At 35.6% G+C, this 21321-nt stretch overlaps 1 protein-coding gene across 14 annotated transcripts in view; it reads left to right on the forward strand.

The window, feature by feature from the left end:
* CCDC102B (coiled-coil domain containing 102B) overlaps positions 1-21321 on the forward strand; it is a 201760-nt gene that overhangs the window by 104263 nt on the left and 76176 nt on the right. For all 14 annotated transcript variants that reach the window (XM_045041146.1, XM_045041147.1, XM_045041143.1 and 11 more), the window contains 3 exons: positions 5462-6077; positions 6612-6832; positions 18303-18411. In XM_045041146.1, coding sequence (XP_044897081.1) covers positions 5478-6077; positions 6612-6832; positions 18303-18411 — 930 coding nt within the window. In that variant the 5' untranslated portion in view covers positions 5462-5477. The remainder of the gene's footprint in view (positions 1-5461; positions 6078-6611; positions 6833-18302; positions 18412-21321) is intronic.

Raw genomic sequence — 21321 nt, forward strand, 5'->3', positions numbered from 1 at the left:
GTGACACACGGCTTCAGCAACACTGGGGAAGGTTAAGATTTAGGACTCAAGGAAGAGTCAGCTTCCAAGGGCAGGGCTTGTCATATGAGTTCCATGCCAATTCTTTAAAATAGAGTTAATTTCGGGCCTCTGCGTGGCTCAGTCTGACTTCGGGTCAGGTCGGGATCTTGTGGTTTTTGAGTTTGAGCCCCGCACATCGGGCTCTGTGCTGACAGCTTGGAGCCTGGAACCTGCTTAAGATTCTGTGTCTGTCTCTCTCTGCCCCTTCCCCGTTTATGCTCCATCTCTTTCTCTCTCAAAAAGAAACATAAAAAAATTAAAAATGAAGTTAATTTCTAGTTGATCAGATAATGCAATTTATAATTTCATGATGATTCTTGGCAAGCAGAAATGTGTTTTATTTTATTTAAAAAATTTTAGTGTTTATTTATTTTTGAGCGAGAGAGAGATAGAGTGTAAGCAGGAGAGGGGCAGAGAGAGAGGGAGACACAGAATCTGAAACAGGTTCCAGGCTCATGACCTAAGCTGAAGCTGGATGCTTAACCAGCTGAGCCACCCGGGTGCCCCTAAATATGTGTATTTTAAAATGTTTACATTTATGCTTATACTACAATGCTTTTGGAAAATAAAGTTTCCAAGCTATAAATAATGTACGAATTTATTCTATATTATTTAGTTGCCTTTTTTGTGCAAGTATTTCCTGCCTGTCTATGGCTCCAAGAGCTCACATTAACATCAACAAATATAGACTATAACTGCCTGTGTAATTTGTCACAGTGCATGGATTTTTAAAATATAAAGAACTTGAGCTCTGTTGAAGTGGTATAATCTGGCCATTACCTTACTGCCTACACCCGCTGTCTCACATTTCATATTTAGTGTTCTCTTGCAAAACTATCCTAAAAAATATCTTAATTTTTTCTGCTTTAGGCACATTCAAAATACAGATTTTTAATACTAATCACTTGTGCATGTTTGACAGGCCACATTTTAAAATACAATATGGTGTTTTACTTTCCTGAATATTAAAAACTGATTTTTCTTTTTCACTTTTTATCAGAGTGTATGGCATCATATCTAAAGTAACAACTGTTCTTAACATTATATTTTGAATCTGTATTAATGTATTTACTCTTTTCTTATGGCTTTTCTTAAGTTTATTTATTTATTTTGAGAAAGGGAGAGAGAGAGAGAGAGAGAGAATCCCAAACAGGCTCTTCACTATCATCACAGAGCCTGATGCAGGGCTCGAACTCACAAACCGTGACATCATGACCTGAATCAAAATCAAGAGTCAGACTCTTAACCAGCTGAGCCACCCAGGCACCCCTGCTTATGGCTTTTATTAACATTATTGTGTATGCATTAGTTGTCTTATGCTTCTTAGGGGAAAAAAAAATCCAAGAAGGGTTTCATTTAGAATTCATTTCCTATAAGTTAATGGAAAGCAATAAGTATAAACAATAAAGCCAAAATCCCTTGATCAGGCAAAAATGCCCTGATAATGTAACTTCTGCCAAAAATGCTTTTATTTTTGGTCCACCTCATTCTTCAGATAATACATAAGATGTCGGTCACTTCAGAGAGACTTCTTTGAGTATATAGGTATGTGTTGAATCATAATACACCGTTTATTCCTTTCAGAGAGAGTTATAATTTGTGATCGTTAGATTTATTGCTTTTGCTTATTAACAAGGTTCCAGATTGGCAGCACAATCTGATTGCACAAAGGAGAAAGTTGAGGTTTGTGCAGGGGACAGACACGCCAGGGTGGCTGAAATCATGGAGCGTGGACGCAGCATGACAGAAAAGGGGCAACAGGATGCAGAAGCCCCAAACTTGCAGTTCCTTTAAGTTATGAGGAGGTTAAATTCACTCAAAGCACAATGTCAGGGATCACTTGACTAACTGTGCTGTGATTTAATGGGAGATATTGGAGCACAGAGCCTAGCGCGGGGCTGGAACTCACGACCCGTGAGATCACGATCTGAGCCGAAGTCAGATGCTTAACCAACTGAACCACCCAAGCGCCCTGATAAATCTTATTTATCTGTTGATATCCCTGTTTTTTGAGTATGCTGTCTCTCTTTCAAAAGAGAGAAAAGAAGCTGAAAAAAACAATGTTACATGTCCAGAGTGACATATTAGTGACTTGGATAGCACTGAGGAAAACTGTCCCCTTGCCTAAGAGACAGATGGGTCAGCCAGCCTGCAGGCATTTTTCCATTTAACAGTCACCAGAACTGAGATACATGATATTTCTGTCTCCCCTTACAGGTAAGGATAATGAGTCAAAGGCAATTTATATAATTTGTCCAAGATCATCCATGTAGAAAGTGGGAGAATCAGAGCTTGAATCAATAGAGTCTGGATGGAGCCCAATGTCTTATACATTAAATGTCTCTTTAGTGAGAGATAATGTTTAGTAGCAATATTTATACATTGTAGACCCATCATGTTTCATTTATTTAGTTATTTAGTACCTTAAAAATACTTGTAGTCATCATGGTAGCCTGATTAAATGAACATTTTTAACAGCTTGATTGAGCTATAGTTAATACAAAATATTGCACATATTATATATATATATATATATATATATATATATATATATATATATATAATTTGATGAGTTTGAACATATGCATGTATCTGTGAACCCATCACCAATAATCAAAGTAATAAAATGTCCGTTACCTCCAAGAGTTTCCCTGTGCCTCCTCCCTCCTTTTTTGTGGTAAGGACAATGCAAAATTTAGTGTAAGAAACCAGAGTCAATAGCATTAAAATACTTTCTCACGCATCAAAGGCTTTGTGCTACAACCGCTGACAAATCCTTTCACGGTCATTGAAATAAAACATGCATACATACAGATGCACATACATATAGGGAAAATGAATGCTTAACTAGATACACATAAGGATTCAATATCCCCATTTACAGTTGCTTGAGAAACACTTTAGAACAGGAAAAACTATTCAAGTTCAAGGACTGAATGATTAAGCCCAACTCAATTTTGTTTAGTCAGATGTGAAAAAATACATAGTTAATTGGTAGGCAAGGTCTCCACATACCAGAATCCAATTATAGAGTCTTCAAAACACTAGTGAAATAAAAGTTAATGAGACATTTTTAAAGACATTACAATTTTATGATACTGATTGATTTTGAAAAATGGCAAGGATAAATTTACGTTTAATATGCTGAAATAAATTTTCTGTCTTCACTTTGGAATCCCAGCCAAAAGAAGTATCATTAAATAGGGAATAATGGAGATGAATATCCATATGATATGTGAACATATATATAAAATATTTGTGTGCTTCTAACTAAGAATTCCTTTTCTTTTTTTTAAAATTGGTCTTGGTTTACCAGTGGTCTAAGAAATTTGGTGAGCTATATTATCATTGCCCTCTGAATTACAGTAAATGTAGGGAACAGTTTCTCCAAATCAGCACTAACTCAAATGTGATTGGACATGTACCAATGCTAACAAAAATAATCACAACCATGAATCTATATTATTGTAAGTATTATAACAAGGAGTGAATTGTTTTGGCACCTCTACAGAATACTTGTTAAAATGTGTATTTTTCTTGCAACTGAAAAGGATATATATTTAATATTATAATAGCTTTTTCTTCAGTAAATAAAGACTTATTTTGTAAGTTGTTAGCATAATGAAACCCCTTCGATTGATTAAATGGATGGTTCATAAGGAGATAGTTTATGATCTGTAACTATATAAAATAGCAAATAAAAAATGAGAGGAATGAATGTCATGTGCATTAAATGTCACTTATAACAATAAATCTTACTTGATAATAAAAGTGGGTAATCTTATACAACCACAGACCTTTATTAATTTGTAGATTAAGCTGCATGTTTTAAGCATTTATTTTAAAGAAAAGGTTCTATTCACTATGTCATCAATATAGCTATGTTGCTATATTGAATAAAGTAATGGGCGTACATACAGATAAGAGGGTCTACTCTTACCAGTTAATTTGCGTTTGTTATTATATGGCAAGCTGTTTGTAATTTCTTTATAAAGCTTTGATGTTTTTAAGACTGTTCAATGTTATCTATGCTGTGAGGCGTCTTCATTTTTAGGAGACAGTTCAAGACTTCTGAGTATCTCCTATATATGGTAGCAACCTAACACTGATAATGACATACAATATGTACTGAAGAAAGATTGATTGAATAATTAGTGTGAATACGTATTTTTATTTTTATGTGCTTGTATTGCCCACTGAACTACAAAATCTTTGAGGATAAACCCCATGTCTTATTCATAGTATTTGTGTAGAATTTATCATTATATTAACCATAGGGTGAAAGTGGTTCATCTACCAGTCTCATGTCATTTTGACTGCAAGTGACAGAAACTCAACAATCACAGCTTAAGTAAAGTCAGGTGATTGTTCTCACATGGCAAGAAAACGAGAGGTGTGCACTCTAGATTTCATGGCATAGCTCAGTCACGAAATCAAGCTCTTTTCATCTCTGTTCCACCGATTTAAATGTTATAAGGTGGCTGTGACACTTGCCTTCTTCCAGAATCATGTCCTTGTTTTGGCGGGAAGAAAGCAGAAGAAAAGAGTTTCTCAATCCGATTTTTTCATGTTTTTTAGATGGGAAACTTCCCTGGCCGACTTCCCTTCAAATCTCAGCTAGAAGCAGGTCCCATGCTGTCTTGAGACTAGTGAATGGTCAATGAGATGGTAATGACACTCTTCCGAATTCCATCATGGAAGAGTTAGACCAATCATGAGTTAGCCTCTGGGATTGGAACACACATTAGAATATTTAGCCCCTGGGCTTCTCCTCCCGGAGATCATAGATTCCACCTTCCACTTAAGCAGGTTGTGGCTAAATTAGCACAGAAAAGAGGATCACTGAGTTGTTAATGGACAATCTGTGTTATAGTAAATATTACCTGTAAAGAACTGGATTTGTTAAAATGAATTATGTCATGTGCTATCCTCAATTGCTCTTTATATTTTTATTTGTGTTCACTTGGCAATATTTCATATGAGCATTTTCTGTTTCTTTCAGGCTAATTATAAATGCATTAGTTCTATATTTTTAGTCATAGTGGAAAGAAAATCTGCAATATTGAAAGATACATTGTTTTCATCAGCTTTCTTTTTTAATTTTTTATTTTACCATTTATTTATTATTGAGAGACAGAGAGAGACAGACCGTGAATAGGGGACGGGCAGAGAGAGAGGGAGACACAGAATCCAAAGCAGGCTCCAGGCTCTGAGCTGTCAGCACAGAACCCAACGCGGGGCTCGAACTCACGAACCGTGAGATCATGACCTGAGCCGAAGTCGGATGCTCAACTGACTGAGCCACCTAGGCGCCCATCAGCTTTCATTTTTAAATGTCCATCTTGCTCTTATAATTGCAAGGGCAATTCAAATGTTAATTATGTTTTCTGTCTTCTCTTAGACCTGAAAAGATAAATATGAATTTAGATTCCATTCATCGGTTAATTGAGGAAACACACATCTTTCAGATGCGGGAGCCATCAGTTAAACCACCTTGTGACATGTTAGCACCTGCTTCATCCCCCAAGGACACTTGTCCTTCCTGTTTGCCACATCAGGGACTGCAATCACGTGCCGCTCACAACTTCTGCGCTCACTCCTGTAACACCAGTGAGTGGAATATTTGCGAAGAGCTTCGCCTGAGGGAACTTGAAGAAGTCAAGGCCAGAGCTGCCCAGATGGAGAAGACCATGAGGTGGTGGTCAGACTGCACTGCCAATTGGAGAGAAAAATGGAGCAAGGTTCGGGCCGAAAGGAACAGCGCCAGGGAGGAAGGAAGACAGCTCAGAATAAAATTGGAGATGACGATGAAAGAATTGAGTGCACTGAAGAAGAAGCAGAGTTTGCCACATCAAAAGGAGGTATTAGAAACTACCCAAGACCTGAAGCATCCTACTTTCATGGAAGTGCCTTCTGCACAAAGAGACCCATTTCACCTTGGTTCACAAACGTGGGAGTCTATCAGAGAGTGTCCGGTAAAAAGAGAATTTCCTACAAAGGAGAACCCGGATAGTAAGGTAAGAAAAACACCCACAGAGGAACCAGAGATTATGTGCACATTTGAATGCCCTATACAGTAATGGAGAGGAAAAGGAAAATGACACACTCATTGGTTGTGGTTTTCCAGAAACCTGAGTTATTCGTTTTATCTCCTTAAATAGCATCAGTTTATATTGTTACCCCTTTCTATTTAATTCCATCTCTGAAAATATAAAACATACCTTGCTCTTGTATAGTTCTATCTAAACTTTTAAGCCTTTCTGTGATATATGGGATTTATGGTAGATGTAACCTAGGTTACATTGTAAATGAACAATTTGCAAAGACTGAAATATATTTTATCAGATGGTAGAACATAGAAGGGAAAAAGAAAGCTTGAGGAATGTTAGTTAAAGTTCAGTTGTATACCTCTTTAGAGACTGATAAAGAAATGAAAAGAGGAATTTGATGCTGAATCATAAGATTTGTTTCCTTCCAAAACTATGTTTTCTTTATGATTTTTCTATACTAGATGTAAAAATTTAACAATAACTGCTTTATTTTTTTTTCAGGAAGAAGGTTTGAATATTGACCAGTTAAACTTAAGTGAAGAGATGAAACTCAATCTTAACTGTCCTGATTCATTAAAAAATGTTGTTTCTGAAAACAGTACGCTGAAATCTGCATTAAGACCACAAGCAATAAACCTGCCTTTGGAGAATAAAGCGCCTGAAATTTCAGCTTTGCAGGTACATCTGGATGAGCTCCAAAAGGTTTTATGGAAAGAAAGAGAGTAAGTGCTAATCATTGTCCCCCATTAACCAAGTCTGATTTTCAAACTTATTAAAATTAAGTCTACCAAACTGGCCATTTGATAATGTATTTTATGCAAAATTAGTCATTAAGTACTAATATTTAAAATATGAGTTTGATATTTGTATATTTTTTGAACTTTTTAAAATATTAAATAGTTAATATGTAAATATTAAACAACACACTGCTGCACAGGCATTGGGCCAAATAGGAAATCAAACAGCAAATCAAAATATACCTCAAAACATGAGAAAAAGAAAATACAATATCCCAGAACCTATGGGTTGCAAAAACAGATGTTAGAATGTAACTTATGCTATAAATGCTTGTATTAAGGAAAAAAGTTCAGGGACACCTGGGTGGCTCAGTAGGTTAAGCACCAAATCCTTGATTTCGGCTCAGGTCATGATCTCATGGTTCGTGAGTTTGCACCCTGCATTGGTCTCTGTGCTGACCGTGTGAAGCCTGCTTGGGATTCTCTCTCTACCTCTCTCTCCCTCTCTCTGTACCCTTCCCCAACTCACATTGTGCCTCTCTCCCTCTCTCTCAAAATAAATTAATTAATTTTTTAAAAATTTCAAATAAACAACTTAATATTATACCCTAAGGAACTAGTAAAAGAAGAAACTTAGCTGAAATTTAGTGAAAGAAGGAAATAACAAAGAAAAATCAGAAATAAATAAAATAGAGACCAAAATAAACAACAGAACACTGAAAGTAATGAGCAATTTTTCTAAAAAAAATAAATGAAATTGGCAATGCTTTAACATTATGAAAAAAAAGAGAACACTCAAAAACCAAAATGAGAAATGGAAGAGAAAATATCACAACAGATAACTACAGAGATATAGACTGTGCGAACAGATTACCATAAGCAAAATTAAAAAAAAAAAAAGATAATTCCTAAAAATGCACAAGATTGAATCATGAATCTTGAATCCAAGAAGTAGGAAATCATCTTAGACCAATAACAAGAATGAAAGTTGAACTGGGAATCAAAAATCTCCCAGCATAGAAAAGCCCAAGACCACATGGTTTCATTGGTAAATTCTGCCAAACGTTAAATAAATTTAATGACAACCTTTATCAAAATCTTACAAATAACGGAATAGAGGGAATACATTCAAAATCATTCCATGACACTAGGTCAACCCTGACACCAAAGCATAATAAAAACAATACAAGAACAAAAATGTCCAGTTTGTCTGATATAAGAATTACTACTGTTTCTTTTGACATTCATTTGCATGATAGATGTTTCTCCCTCCCCTCACTATCAATCTGCAGGTGTCTCTAGGTCAAAAAAGAGTCTTTTATAGACAGCATATAGATGGATCTTGTGTTTTTATATATTCTGACACCTGTGGTTTTGAATAGAGCATTTAATCTGTTTACATTGAAAGTAATTATTAATAGATAGGTATTAATAGCCGTTTAGACCCTTACAACAGAGAAAAGTGTTACAAGAGAATTAGAGATGGAGAGTGAAATAAATGAGCTCGGAAACAGGCTTGATGAAATGAACAGCAGGCTGGAAAAAATCAGAGGAACAAATTAGTCACCTAGAAGACAAAATAGTAGAAAATGACGAAGCTGAAACAGGAGAGGAAGACAAATTATGCAACATGAGAATAGACTTAGGGAACTCAGTGACTCCATCAAAAGTAATAACATTCATATTATAGGAGACGAGGAAGAAGAGAGAGAAAAGGGAGAAGAAAATTTTTTTCAAAAAATAATAACAGAAAACTTCCCTAATCTGGGTAAGGAAACAGGCATCCAGATCCAGGAGGCACAGAGAACTCCCTTCAAAATCAACGAAAGCAGCCCAAAACCAAGACATTCTGTAATTCAATTTGCAAAATATAGTGATAAGGAGAAAATCTTACAGCAAAACAAAATAAGTCCTTAACTTACAAGGGAAAACCCATAAAGCTGGCTGGAGTTTTCTCAACAAGCTTGGCAGGCCGGAAGAGAGTGGCATGAGATTTTCAAAAGTGCTGAAATGGGAAGAATCTGCAGCCAAGTTCACTCTATCCAGCAAGTCTGTCCTTCAGAATAGAAGAGACAAAGAGTTTCCCGGACAAAAACTAAAGGATTTTGTGACCACTAAACCAGCCCTGCAAGAAATATTAAAGAGAACTCTTTGAGTGTAGAGGGGAGACCAAATATGACAAAGACAAGAAAGGATCAGAGAAAATTTCCAGAAACAATGACAAAGCACATCATTTTTTGGCTTGTTAGTTTTTAGTTTTTATCATTCTTTTTTCATCATCTTGTTTTCATCATCTCTGGCAGATTTGCCTTAATTATGTTTGAGTTGTTAATGTACACGGCTAAAACAGCCAGTGTACTTTCTAATTTTTACAGCATTAGTAGACTTCAGCTAGTCAATAAAAATGAAAAATATACTGATATTTATAAGGGACAACTCAAAATTTGAGAGTTACTGATTGCAGAAAAAGGATGCTTTATTCATTGACCATTAGTGGTATAGAGCAAAGAGCACTAGACTTGAAATTAAATGACCTGGTTTTCGCCTTGGATCTGATATATTCAGCGACATGATACTGGGTTAGCTGAGAGTGTGCTGTTGTCTCCTTTGTAAGTAGATGGATCGTCGTGCCTATGTCGCAGTTATCTATTGTTTCATAACAAACCTTCCCACAAAATGGTTAGTGTTGAAACAACAATCACCATATATTCTGTTCATGAAGCTAGAGCATGGTTTTGTGTGGACAACTCATCTGTCACTACATGAGGCTGCAGCCGGGATGGTTCAAGGCTGGAGATGACTGAATTGTTGGGGGCCAGAATCATGTGAAGCCTCCTCTCTCACGCTCATATCTGGTGGCTGACTTTGGTTCTCCCCTGGGGTCTTATGTGGAACACCTGCAGGTGCCCTATCCATGTGGCCACTTTGATTCCTCACAGCATACTGGCTTGGTTGAAAGTGGACATTTTAAGAGCACAGAGAGGGGCGCCTGGGTGACTCAGTCGGTTAAGCATCCGACTTCGGCTCAGGTCATGATCTCATGGTCTGTGAGTTCGAGCCCCAGGGCGGGCTCTGTGCTGACAGCTCAGAGCCTGGACCCTGCTTCAGATTCTGTGTCTCCTTCTCTCTCTGCCCCTCCCCCACTTGTGCTCTGTCTCTCAAAAATAAATAAATGTAAAAAAAATTTTTTTAAAAGAGCACAGAAATATATGGCATTTTAATGACCTTGTCCCAAAAGTCACTTAGCATCACTTCTGTCTTCACTGATTTCTTTTTTTTCCTTTAATGGTTTTATTTATTTTTGAGAGAAAGAGAGACAGAGCATGAGCAGGAGAGGGTAGAGAGAGAGGGAGACACAGACTCCGAAGCAGACTCCAGGCTCTGAGCTGGCAGCACGGAGCCCAACACGGGGCTCGAACCCATGAACCGTGAGATCATGACCTGAGCTGATGTCAGATGCTCAACTGACTGAGCCACCCAGGTACCCCCTGCCTTCACTAATTTCTTGTGAGGATCAAGCACAGATAATGTCTGGGAAAGTGACTATTAGTGTGGGTTACTCAGTATGATGTTTTTGTTGTTGTTATTCCTTCATGATCACCTTAGGCAATTATTAGCATTGTGTGGAATATTTGATACACTTTAAAATGTGGTCCCAAAGTCTGAAAATAAGTATTTTTCCATCTCTTTAGTTATAAGACTCTTAATGGGCAGAAAAAATGGAAAAAAAATAAGTATGAATAGAATTCTATACATTATATAATTTTCAATTTTCAATTTTCCCGGTTTAAATGGATTGGAATAGTGACTACTCACACACAAATATTTCACAGATACTATAAGCCCTTTACCTGCCATTCTTTTTCTGTCAGCCAGAAGTTTCTCATTAGTCCCTCTGAAATTTATTCCCACCACTAATACCCTTTTCCAGATGCTTTGTCTACAACTTACCATATGAAGAGATTGTTATAATACATGATACAATCGACGGTAATAATATACCTGAGTGTATAATAAAAACTTCTTATTCTACCGTCAAGTATAAATTCCTAATAGATGTAATCAACATTAGTAGAAAGGAGAAAAAACCGAATTAAATTTTAGGCACGGCCTCCTATTAACATTAATTTTATCTGGAGCTAAGTCTCAGTCAAGCTCTAATCTCTGTGTTTTATTTCCTGAAGGATTTAACTTGTTAGTGGTTATAGACTTCTCTCACACCCACTCACAATGTTACTTTACTGACATAATGTAGTACAGACCATACGAAACAGCTGTTTCCTACATGTAAACTCCCCGAGGGGCCGGTTTTAATGATACACACGAGTATTGCTACACTCCGACTCACACACACATACACATACATATATATCTGACTTCCTTGGAATAAGTTAACCATCTCTCTAGTACATAAACTCTTCGGTTCTCCACAACTTGAATATATAAGCCATAGACAGGCCAGAAAATAAGGGGGAAAGGGGACCTCTGATTCGACTTTGTCTCTTTAGTAAACAATCCTGTGGGCGTTATGTGTCCATGAATCAACATTAGCATGAAGTCCGCATGAGGCGATCGCAAAGCCTTTTTTCTATCACAAGAGAATGTTTCCCAAGGACATAGTATATACTGTTGCTATAAATCTATCTAACTTTTTAAATTCTGCCTCCTGGAATCTCAGCAAGTGGATGGCTGGCGTGGAGAACGTGTGAATGTAATTTTGTCTATGTTCCCAGCTAGTGGGAAAATTCCCCTGACTAGAGCACAGGAATCCGCCAAGAGAACTCAGGGGATCATTTCCACCACTGTCACTATGGAGAACCTTCTTATCAAAAGCAAGAAACTTTCTTCTATTATTTGTACTCTGAGTACCGTTCGCTTTTATGAAAATAATGATCCAGTATCTGGAACCTTCTCGTGTGTTAAGAATTTGTACATTTTTTGATCTCTTAAACTCTTCCCAGATAGAAAATTTGAGGTACAGACAGGAACCTAATCCTTTTACTGAGCTAGGTGTACCTAGACCTTTCGGGAGAGGAACTTCGGCAATCTTAAGTAAGGGAGACCACGAGCTCTAAAATAGTTTAATGTTTAGAACCAGTTCCCAAATTAAACTGCAGAGGGCACCTGTATTCCTTAGCAAATGCTCTGCGTTATTTAAGCTGAGCTATAATCAATCCTCCTTCTCAATTTTATTTCTTAGTTTATTTTCTATATAAGAAAAGTAGTATGCTTCAATTATTTTGCTTTGCTTCATTAAATTGTGTGGTTTTTTTCTCAATAAAATGAGACTGAAAATCTTAGTGGGATTACATAGATTCCTGAATGAACACAATGAACAAATTGTCATGCAAGTCTGGTTAATGTTATTTAATGTAATATTGTTAAAGATTAGACAGTCAGGCCTACTTATTTATTTACTATTACTAATGGCATATGCAGTAAACACATTTGCCTTTTTAAAACAGTAATTTGTGGTGTGTATTCCTTTATTTATACATACGTATTTATTTTTCTAGCTGTATTGAAGTATAACTGAGAAACAAAATTTGTGTGTATTTAAGTTGTACAGAGTGATGGCATTTTACTGTTTTTTTCTAAGTTCTTATTTTAATTCTAGTCAGTTACCATAGAGTGTTCTATCAGTGCAGCTATGTAGTATAGTGATTCAGCAATTTTATATGTCACCCTGTGCTCATCCCAACAAGCACACGTGATGTACTACTATACGCTGTGAAATGATTACCACAATGAAGCTAATTAACACATCCATCACTTAGCACTGTTACTAATTTTTGTGTGTGGTGAGACCTCTTATGAGGTCTTAGCACATTTCACATATGCAATATGATATTGTTAACTACAGTTTTCATGCTGTACATTCGATTCCCAGAACTTACTCATTCCTTAACTGAAAGTTTTGATTGACATCTCCTAACTATCGCCACTTCCCAGCTCCCAGCATTCACCATTGCACTCTCTGTTACTATGAGTTCAACTTTTTAAGATTCTGCATATAAATGAGATGATATAGTATTTGTCTTTCTGTGGTGGCTTATTTCATTTAGCCTAATGTCCTACATATGTACACATACACACACACACACACACACACACACACACACGTGCACATCTCACATGTTCCATGTCCGTTTGTAGATGGACAATTGCTTCTATATCTTGGCTTTTGTGAATATTGCTGCAATGAACGTGAAGGTACAGATGTCGCTTTGAGATACTTATTTCCTTTCCTTGAGCTATCTACCTAGAAGTGGGATTGCTAGATTATAATGATAGTTCTATTTTTAATTTTTTGAGGAACTTTCATACCTTTGTCCATAGGGGCTACACCAATTTACACTGCACCCCAACAATATCATTTCAACTACACTCTTACCAATCCTGGTTATCGCTTGTCTTTTTGATAATAGCCATTCTAAAGGGTCGAGGTGTTATCTCACTGACGTTATGGTTTGCTTTTCACTAATGATTACTGATTCAAGCACCTGTACATATGCTTGGCCATTTGTATGTCTTCTTTGGAAAACTGTCTACTCAGGTCCTTTGCCCATTTTTTAATTGTTTGGTTTGCTTTGGTTTGTTTTTTGTTGTTGTTTGGTTGGTTGGTTTTTGCTGTTGAGTTGTTTGAGTTCCTTGTGTATTTTGGATATTAACCCGCGGCCAAATATATGGTTCCCAAATATTTCCTCCATTCCATAGGTTGCCTTTTAATTTTGTTGATTGTTTCTTTTTCTGTGCAAAAGCTTTTTAGCTTGATATACTGCCACTTATTTTTGCTTTTGTTTTATATGCATTTGGTGTCAAATCCAAAAACTTGTTGCCAATACCATTATCCAGGAGTTTTTTCCTTATGCTTTATTCTAGGAGTTTAACATTTTCAGTCTTATATTTAATCCATTTCAAGTTAATTTTTCTCTACTTTTGCAACTGTTTTTTGTTTGTTTGTTTGTTTGTTTGTTTGTTTGTTTTTTACTCTATAGTACCTTTTGTGTTTGGGTATTTCCTTGCTGAAGGAAATTGAGTCTACTTCTCTGCAGAGACTGCAACATTGCTAGTAAGTCTCAACTTGAGTCTCCCTTGTCATTAAGGCACAGACACTTGACATAGGAACAGCTTTTCAGATGTAGCCACCTAGACTTTTTAGCAGAAGCTAATGCTCCAAGAAGCAAGTGCCCGGAATCCATCCTGATGAGGGAGGAGGCTGCGGCAGTAACTATGTCTTGATCCCAGAGGCAGCAGTGGTCTCTGCTCTCTGGTGAAACTGTCCCACACCTGGAGTTGATGGTATTGAGGTCATGCTGGTTGTCTGTGCCTAACTGGTGGCCTCAATGACATGCTGATGGGAAGATTCCTGTGGCTTCATCTTCATCAGACGCTTAACGGATGGAGCCACTCAGGTGCCCCTACAGTATTTTTTAAATTCATTTCTTTCCTGAGGCACCTGGGTGGCTCAGTCGGTTGAGTGTCCAACTTCGGCTCAGGTCATGATCTCCCAGTTTGTGGGTTCGAGCCCCGCGTCAGGCTCTGTGCTGACAGCTTGGAGCCTGGAGCCTGTTTTGGATTCTGTGTGTGTGTCTCTCTCTCGCTGCCCTTCCCCTGTTCGTGCTCTGTCTCTCAAAAATGAATAAACATTAAAATTTTTTTTTAAATTCATTTCTTTTCTACTTAAATTATGTATGGATATTTGCTAAAAGGTGCTAAAAATGCTCCAGGATATAATTATAAGCACTTGGGAGTAGAATCACAAAATGGAAAATATGTTGCTGATTAAAAGCATATTTTAAAACATTTTAAAATTATTTATAGTGGATACTAACTCTACATTTTGGATTAATAGAAAAACTGGTTTCTAGATATTATTACAGGTTAATTATTTTTGCCTGGCCAAAACACTTCACGTTAATAGACCTTTAGGAAAATACTTACCACATATTTTACAGTGAAATTTCACACAGTTCAAAAATGATTAATATTTATTCCCAAATATTAATGTTTCAGGAATTTTCATCCTTGAAAAATATTTTGGTTAATCTTGTTTTCTATATATATGTTCAAGTTGTATGCCAAATTATTATAGGATTGTGATAGTTAACAAAATATGAAAATATTGCATAGAAATATCATATCTTTCCATAAAAATCTTCTTGGTTTACACAATAGCTTTTAGTTCTGCAACTTTTATATATTTTAGCAGTTAGATTTTTAAAAGTTTATATCATCGTATATAAGATACTACATTTTTGCTGAGCTTTATCTTATTATTTTTAGAAGAATTTGTGCATAAAATATGCAGTATCTTTTAGAGTAAATTAGGATTTTTCTTTGCCTTCCTGTAGTTCAAATGGCATGCTGATAGTTTAAATTTCAATTAGAAATTTAACTGTATAATTAATCAATTTTGAAAATCTCTCTAAAATATAGAATAAATTGATTCGGCCAGAAATTAAGAATTTAAAGGGTGCCCCCTGCTGCATAAATTTAAGTGTACAATGTCCATATGTCCTTCAACTTTGCTTGCATTGAGTCACAAAATATTTTTTGATGAATGCATATTAAAAATATCCAAGTATCACATTATCATTAAGTAAGTTTCTATGAATTGCCAGTCTGCTGCCTTCCCTGACTAAATGGTACCATTTTACATAATAAAAATGCATAATTTTATTTCAGTAAGCCATAAATATAAGTTACTGTATTTAAGATGCATACTTAAAGAGATAAATAATACTACATTTTAAATGTTACTAATTTGTCTTAAATAAGGTAATAGGAATATTCATTTTAATATACTTGGGAAAATTATATTATTTTTATTTCATGAACTGGCTTTGACTACTTGTTATAAGTCTAGATGTAATCTAGATATAATCATATCTTTAGAATGCATCTATGTTTCACTGTAACTAAGATGAAATGTTCAATTAATATGTAGTTTGAAATGCTCTTTTTGAACCTCTTATAAAAACCTTAAAGGAATATTTAACCCAATATTTTTGGTGGCATTTTTGAAGATCGACATTTATTCAGTAGTAATAATGAATCATTTTTGTGTTAATGTGAGCTTTTTCTGCTCATGTTAGCATTTGATTTATTAAAGTGTAATGTTAAAAACTGACAGTGATCTGAACATGTATGATTTTGAATTCATAAAATTTAAAATGTAGACTTTTCTCAAATTTTCAAGTAAATTTTTATATTATTCTACTGAAAATTTTTGAGAATATAATATTTTCATAAATAACTTGGGTGTCCTTAGCTGGCTGGGTCTGCTCTTCTATCAGGATTTTGGGCTGAGGTTGTTAATCTGGATCTGTAGACATTCATAGGCAGTGTTCATAGGACCTAAACTTTTATATTGACTCCTTTTGCTGGTTAATTTTATATATTTGCTGTTAATAAGAGATTTAAAATTATAGTCTTATTAACAGTGAGGATGTTTTTGCAACCTGAGTCTTCTGAGGTTAAACTCTAACTAATTCTGAGACATCTCTTCAATTCCATGGCTTGGTTCATGCAAATATAGTTACATAGCTTTTTAATGAGCTGCTTATCCATTCATTGGATTAAACTATTTATGACCTAATTCTATTTTGAATTATTTTCATAGTGTTGCTTCCTGGAAGATTCATATTTCTCATAATTATGTAAATGACATTCAATTTTGATTCTGGGTGCATCTTTTAGATCTGTGAATATGTTCTAAGATCCTTCTAGTGACATTATCATGGAACTAGACCCAAGTGTGTGCATTGGTTAATTAAAATTACGATAAGGTTGTAACAGCCACAAAATCTCAGTGGTATACAACATTCAGACTTTACTTAGCTGGAGTCTGTGAGCCAACTAACGGCTGACTGATATTGACTGGACTCTGCAGGGGAGCAGGGGAGACTGGTTATGATCCATATCTCTCCTACCCCCACTGGGAGCAGTAAGTCTGCATTGGTATGTACTTATTGCTGTAGCCAAAATATAAGAGGGTAAAACCTCTTATTGTATAAATTGTATAAACACGTTTGAAGGCTCGGCCACATGGTGCCCACTAGCATTCCACTGGTGATATCATTCACATTTTCCATTTTCCAAAACACTGCAAGTGATGATTTCATCATGTGTTTTCACTACTAAATAACACATATCACTATTTTTCCAGCTGCTTATGTTTTATCACCATTTTTCCAGCCTCTGCCCACAATCTAGTCCTGAAGTTAAGTCTACATATTTTTCATTTTTGCTACTGTAGCATCCCCCCCCCCTTAAGTGTCATTTTCTATGTCAGTTATCTTTTGCTGCAGAAAAAACAAACAAAACAACACACACACACACACACACACACACACACACACACACACACTCTTCAGTGTCGTAAAACAACTATTCTTTTTGCCCATATGGGTACAAAAAAGGTGGGGTCAGCTGACCTCCACTTGACCAGCAGGGCTTGGCTCAGTGGTAAGGCTGGGCTCAGATCTGCTTTATGTTTTTATTTGGGGACAGCAATTCCCGAGGGAAAACTCTTTTCACAGTGATGGCTGAAGCATAAGAGAAGAAGCCCAACCACACAAATTCTTTTCAAACAGCTGCGTCTGTCATATCTGCTAATATCCCATTGTCAAAGACTAGAAGCAAGGGTTGAGGAAAGCAATTCTGTCCATGGGAGTAGAGAAAAGAGATTGAACATTATTAAGCACTAATCTAATGCACTACACAAATGAGGATTGTCCATCTGCAAAGGTCAATATATGCTAATTACGACCCATAGTAAACAATTATTTTCAGTGACTCACTCTGATAGACATATGGGCATACAAAAAATCGATAATTGAGATATTAAAGGACCAGATTTCAATTCTAACTGAGTCACTTGTTCTACAAATGGAGAAATTAATGTCAATTATTTTAAATAAAGATCCCAGTGAAATTGCTTCATTAAACAAAATTGCAAATATTTAAAAAGTATTTTTATAGCCCCAGTAAATAATTGATTTCTTAAATTATTATGTAGACTCCTTGTCATTCTCTGTCATATCAAAGGATTCTTCATTCATGTATAGTCACAATATGAAGCTGGATAGAAGCCATGTTAAAATTAGAAATATATATATATCCTCCTATACAAGGAGAAATAATATGAATGAGATAATAAGACAAATGCATGAATAATATAGGAGAAAGCAGGCAGAAAGTTAAATATTTTGATACAGGCAAAGCCAAATTAAATATGTTTAACCTACTCTAATGCTAAGTGACAGAATAAAAAATTAAACCAAGTTTTATTCAATGTTTGTAATTGTTAATAAGCTGGAAAAGTTTTCCTGTGATTACAATGGTCGTATACAAATATAAAAATAATGAAAACAGGAAATAAAAACACTGAATGTGTTCCTAAACTTGTCTTTAAATTGTAAGCCTGTTTTGCTTTTAATTCTTTATTTAGAAAGCGCTCATCTTTGGAAAAAGAAATAGAACGACTGGAGTCAGCTTTGTCTGTATGGAAATGGAAATATGAAGAACTGAAAGACTCAGAGCCAAAAAATCTGAAAGAGGTATGGAGACGAACAGTGTTGGGAAAGAAATGAAACTGCCCGTTTTCTCGGTTTAGATGTGTAAGCCAGTGGGCAGAAACCTCCACAAAGAGGAAAGGTTTAAAAATTGAATTTCCTCCATAAGAGGTGTATTTGAACTTACATGCTCATGTGAACTCGGTCAGACTCAGCCCATAAGAAATCTTGTTCTAAACAGATGAACATCTGGGAAAGAAAATAGAGACTCAGACTCAGGGAGAGCCGCAGTGCAAGGTGGGTGGGGGATGGGCTAGATGGGGGATGGGTGTGAAGGAGGGCACTGGTGATGAGCATGGGTAATATGTGTAAGTAATGAATCACTAAATATGACTCCTGAAACCAAGATTACCCTATATGTTAACTAGCTAGAATTTAAACAAAACTTTGAACAAAAAGAAAAAAGAAATCTTGTTCTAAATAACACATATTTTCAGTGATCAGCCTGACAGCATTAATTATCCATTCCAGGAACTTGTGAGGGGACTCTGCTAAAGAAGCCATTATATCATAGCACTTACAATAAACAATATTATCTTGTTCTTTTATGAAGCACTTTGAAGATATCCATTCATCTCAAGTGCATTTGGGTTCTTTTCATATTGACTTTATAGTAATTCAGAATCAGCCTACTTGCCTTTATACTTTGCCTTTGCTTTTTCATCAATAAAATGCTGTCATAAACCTTTCCCATTTCAATGATTTATTAATATTTATGGTATAAACAATATTAATTGTATATCTTCCGTGTACTAAAGCATCGTTCCAGGTAAGTAAGTGGGACAGAAAATGAGCAAAGAAAAGAAAAATACAAAATAATGGCAAGCCAAATTCTTCGAGTAAACATTTAGTTGTGTGTGTGTGTGTGTATTTATATGTATATTAATAATATGTATTAAACATCATATATTATGTATACACACACACACACACAAACCATATACATGCTGAACAGCTGTGTGAGGAAGCTATCTAAATCAATTATGTAATTGTGCCTTAATCAAAAGTGCTGTTCTATCAGTTGTTAAAAAAAAAAAAAAAAGGTGGTAAGCAGTGTTTCTCTTTGTTTATGAAATCCCACATGAATGTTGCTTAAGATTTTCTTCCAGCAAGTGGTAAAGTTTAGAGTCATTGACTTAAATTTGCTAAAATTGCTTGAGGAGCCTCAGCTGTCCGCATACGCCTGATTTCTGAATCCTACGCGGGCGTTCTGACTTCCACGGGGCAGTGTCATCACAAGGTTCAGATATGGTCAGCTCTGTTCACACAGTGGATCACTGAGATTTCAAAGGAGGGAGAGCTTTTCCTCATACTATTAAGCAAATATTTCCTGCTTAGAAACCATTTATTAATCAAAGGTAATTTCAGGGAGAGCCGCAGTGCAGGATGAGTGAAACAAAGCTAACAAGCTACATAAAGTTTCCCCCTCCTTTGTTGATTCATGTGAGGTGGTCAGAGTGACTTCGTTTCTCGTTCAGACTTTAGGTACATACACAGTGTATGCGTGTGTGCACACACATGCCTTTATATATGGATCCATGGTATTTATATTCACAGGTACCTAACTGAACGTGGTGTCTCTGGGTATGATTCTTGACAGTAATTGAATGTTATGCAGGAAAAATAGTTCACGACGCAATAATCATGTTATGTTTACAGTACACATGTATTTGCCCTTTCTAATGACTCTAAATTTGATTGAGAAAGCTAATACTGAAGAGAGAATTCGTTTTAAATTTAATTTTACGAGGAACATGCATTTACCATCTCTTGCCACTAGTGGACGGTGCAGACTTGATAACGTTAGTTTCCTAATGCTTTTTATTCGAGTAATTTCACATGTCTGTGCAACTGTGTTTGAGAAGTCATGGTTTTCAGTTGGTTTACACAGTGATACGTATATTTTAAAACGCTTAATGTTTTATCGTCAAAGATGGTATTTTTGACGTTAAGCGGGGAACATGTCTACTTTAAATTAACAAAGCTTTATAAATGAGAAAAAATAAAACCAATGCAGCATGGGTGTAAAATGGCTCTACGTTTTCACACCTATACAGAAATATATATTAGTCCATATGTGATCCTTTTACTAGATAAAATTATAGAGCTTTTGGAACAGGGGAAACCTCAAGATTGTTGTGAGAAACTTGTTCAACTATTTAAACTTTGAGTGCGTGTTTCGGTTCAATCAACTACAGGTTTGAACACTGAAGGAAAGTAACAATGAATAAAAAAAGAGTTTTACTTTAGATGATAGAGAGCTGATTTAAACGGAAATAAAGAAAAACACATTGTTTGAATTATCTATATGAGATTATTTTTTTAAATGTCTCTTTCCACTCCCTAAAAAGAATTGGTGATATTCTTAAAGGCTTTTTGAAAAGATATGGGATGCACATACGTTTAAATTACTTTAGAGATATTGTGGAATATTTAAAAATATTTAAAAACTGAATAAATAAAAACACTTTGTCACACGTAATGTTTAGGTATCCTTTGTTTAACTGTTTTGTAATAGATTATAACAGGAGAAGAATTTGACCGCACATTTGGAAATGGCCTTGTAGAGTAATTATAAGTGTAAAATATTCAAAGTTTTTATACACTTGATTGACAATCAGGGATCACGCCATGATGCGTCCTTTGGAACCTCATAGGAATTCTCTTTTCTTACTCTACCTCTCAATAATTATGATAAATGATCTTCACTTTCACTGTAGCTCTTCATCTATAGAAAGTTCTGAATACGAGTGTAATTCTGTTTTACATGCCTGAAACTGTTACAAGCAAATACATATGTGGCCAGGAACTGCTTATGGAAAGATTAGCAATTTTTAGAGTCAGAAACAGATGTGCTTAATAGACCAAGGTTCTTAAAAATGTATTTTAAAATCT

Source organism: Felis catus, chromosome D3, assembly GCF_018350175.1.
Source record: "Felis catus isolate Fca126 chromosome D3, F.catus_Fca126_mat1.0, whole genome shotgun sequence".
Classification (NCBI taxonomy): domain Eukaryota; kingdom Metazoa; phylum Chordata; class Mammalia; order Carnivora; family Felidae; genus Felis; species Felis catus.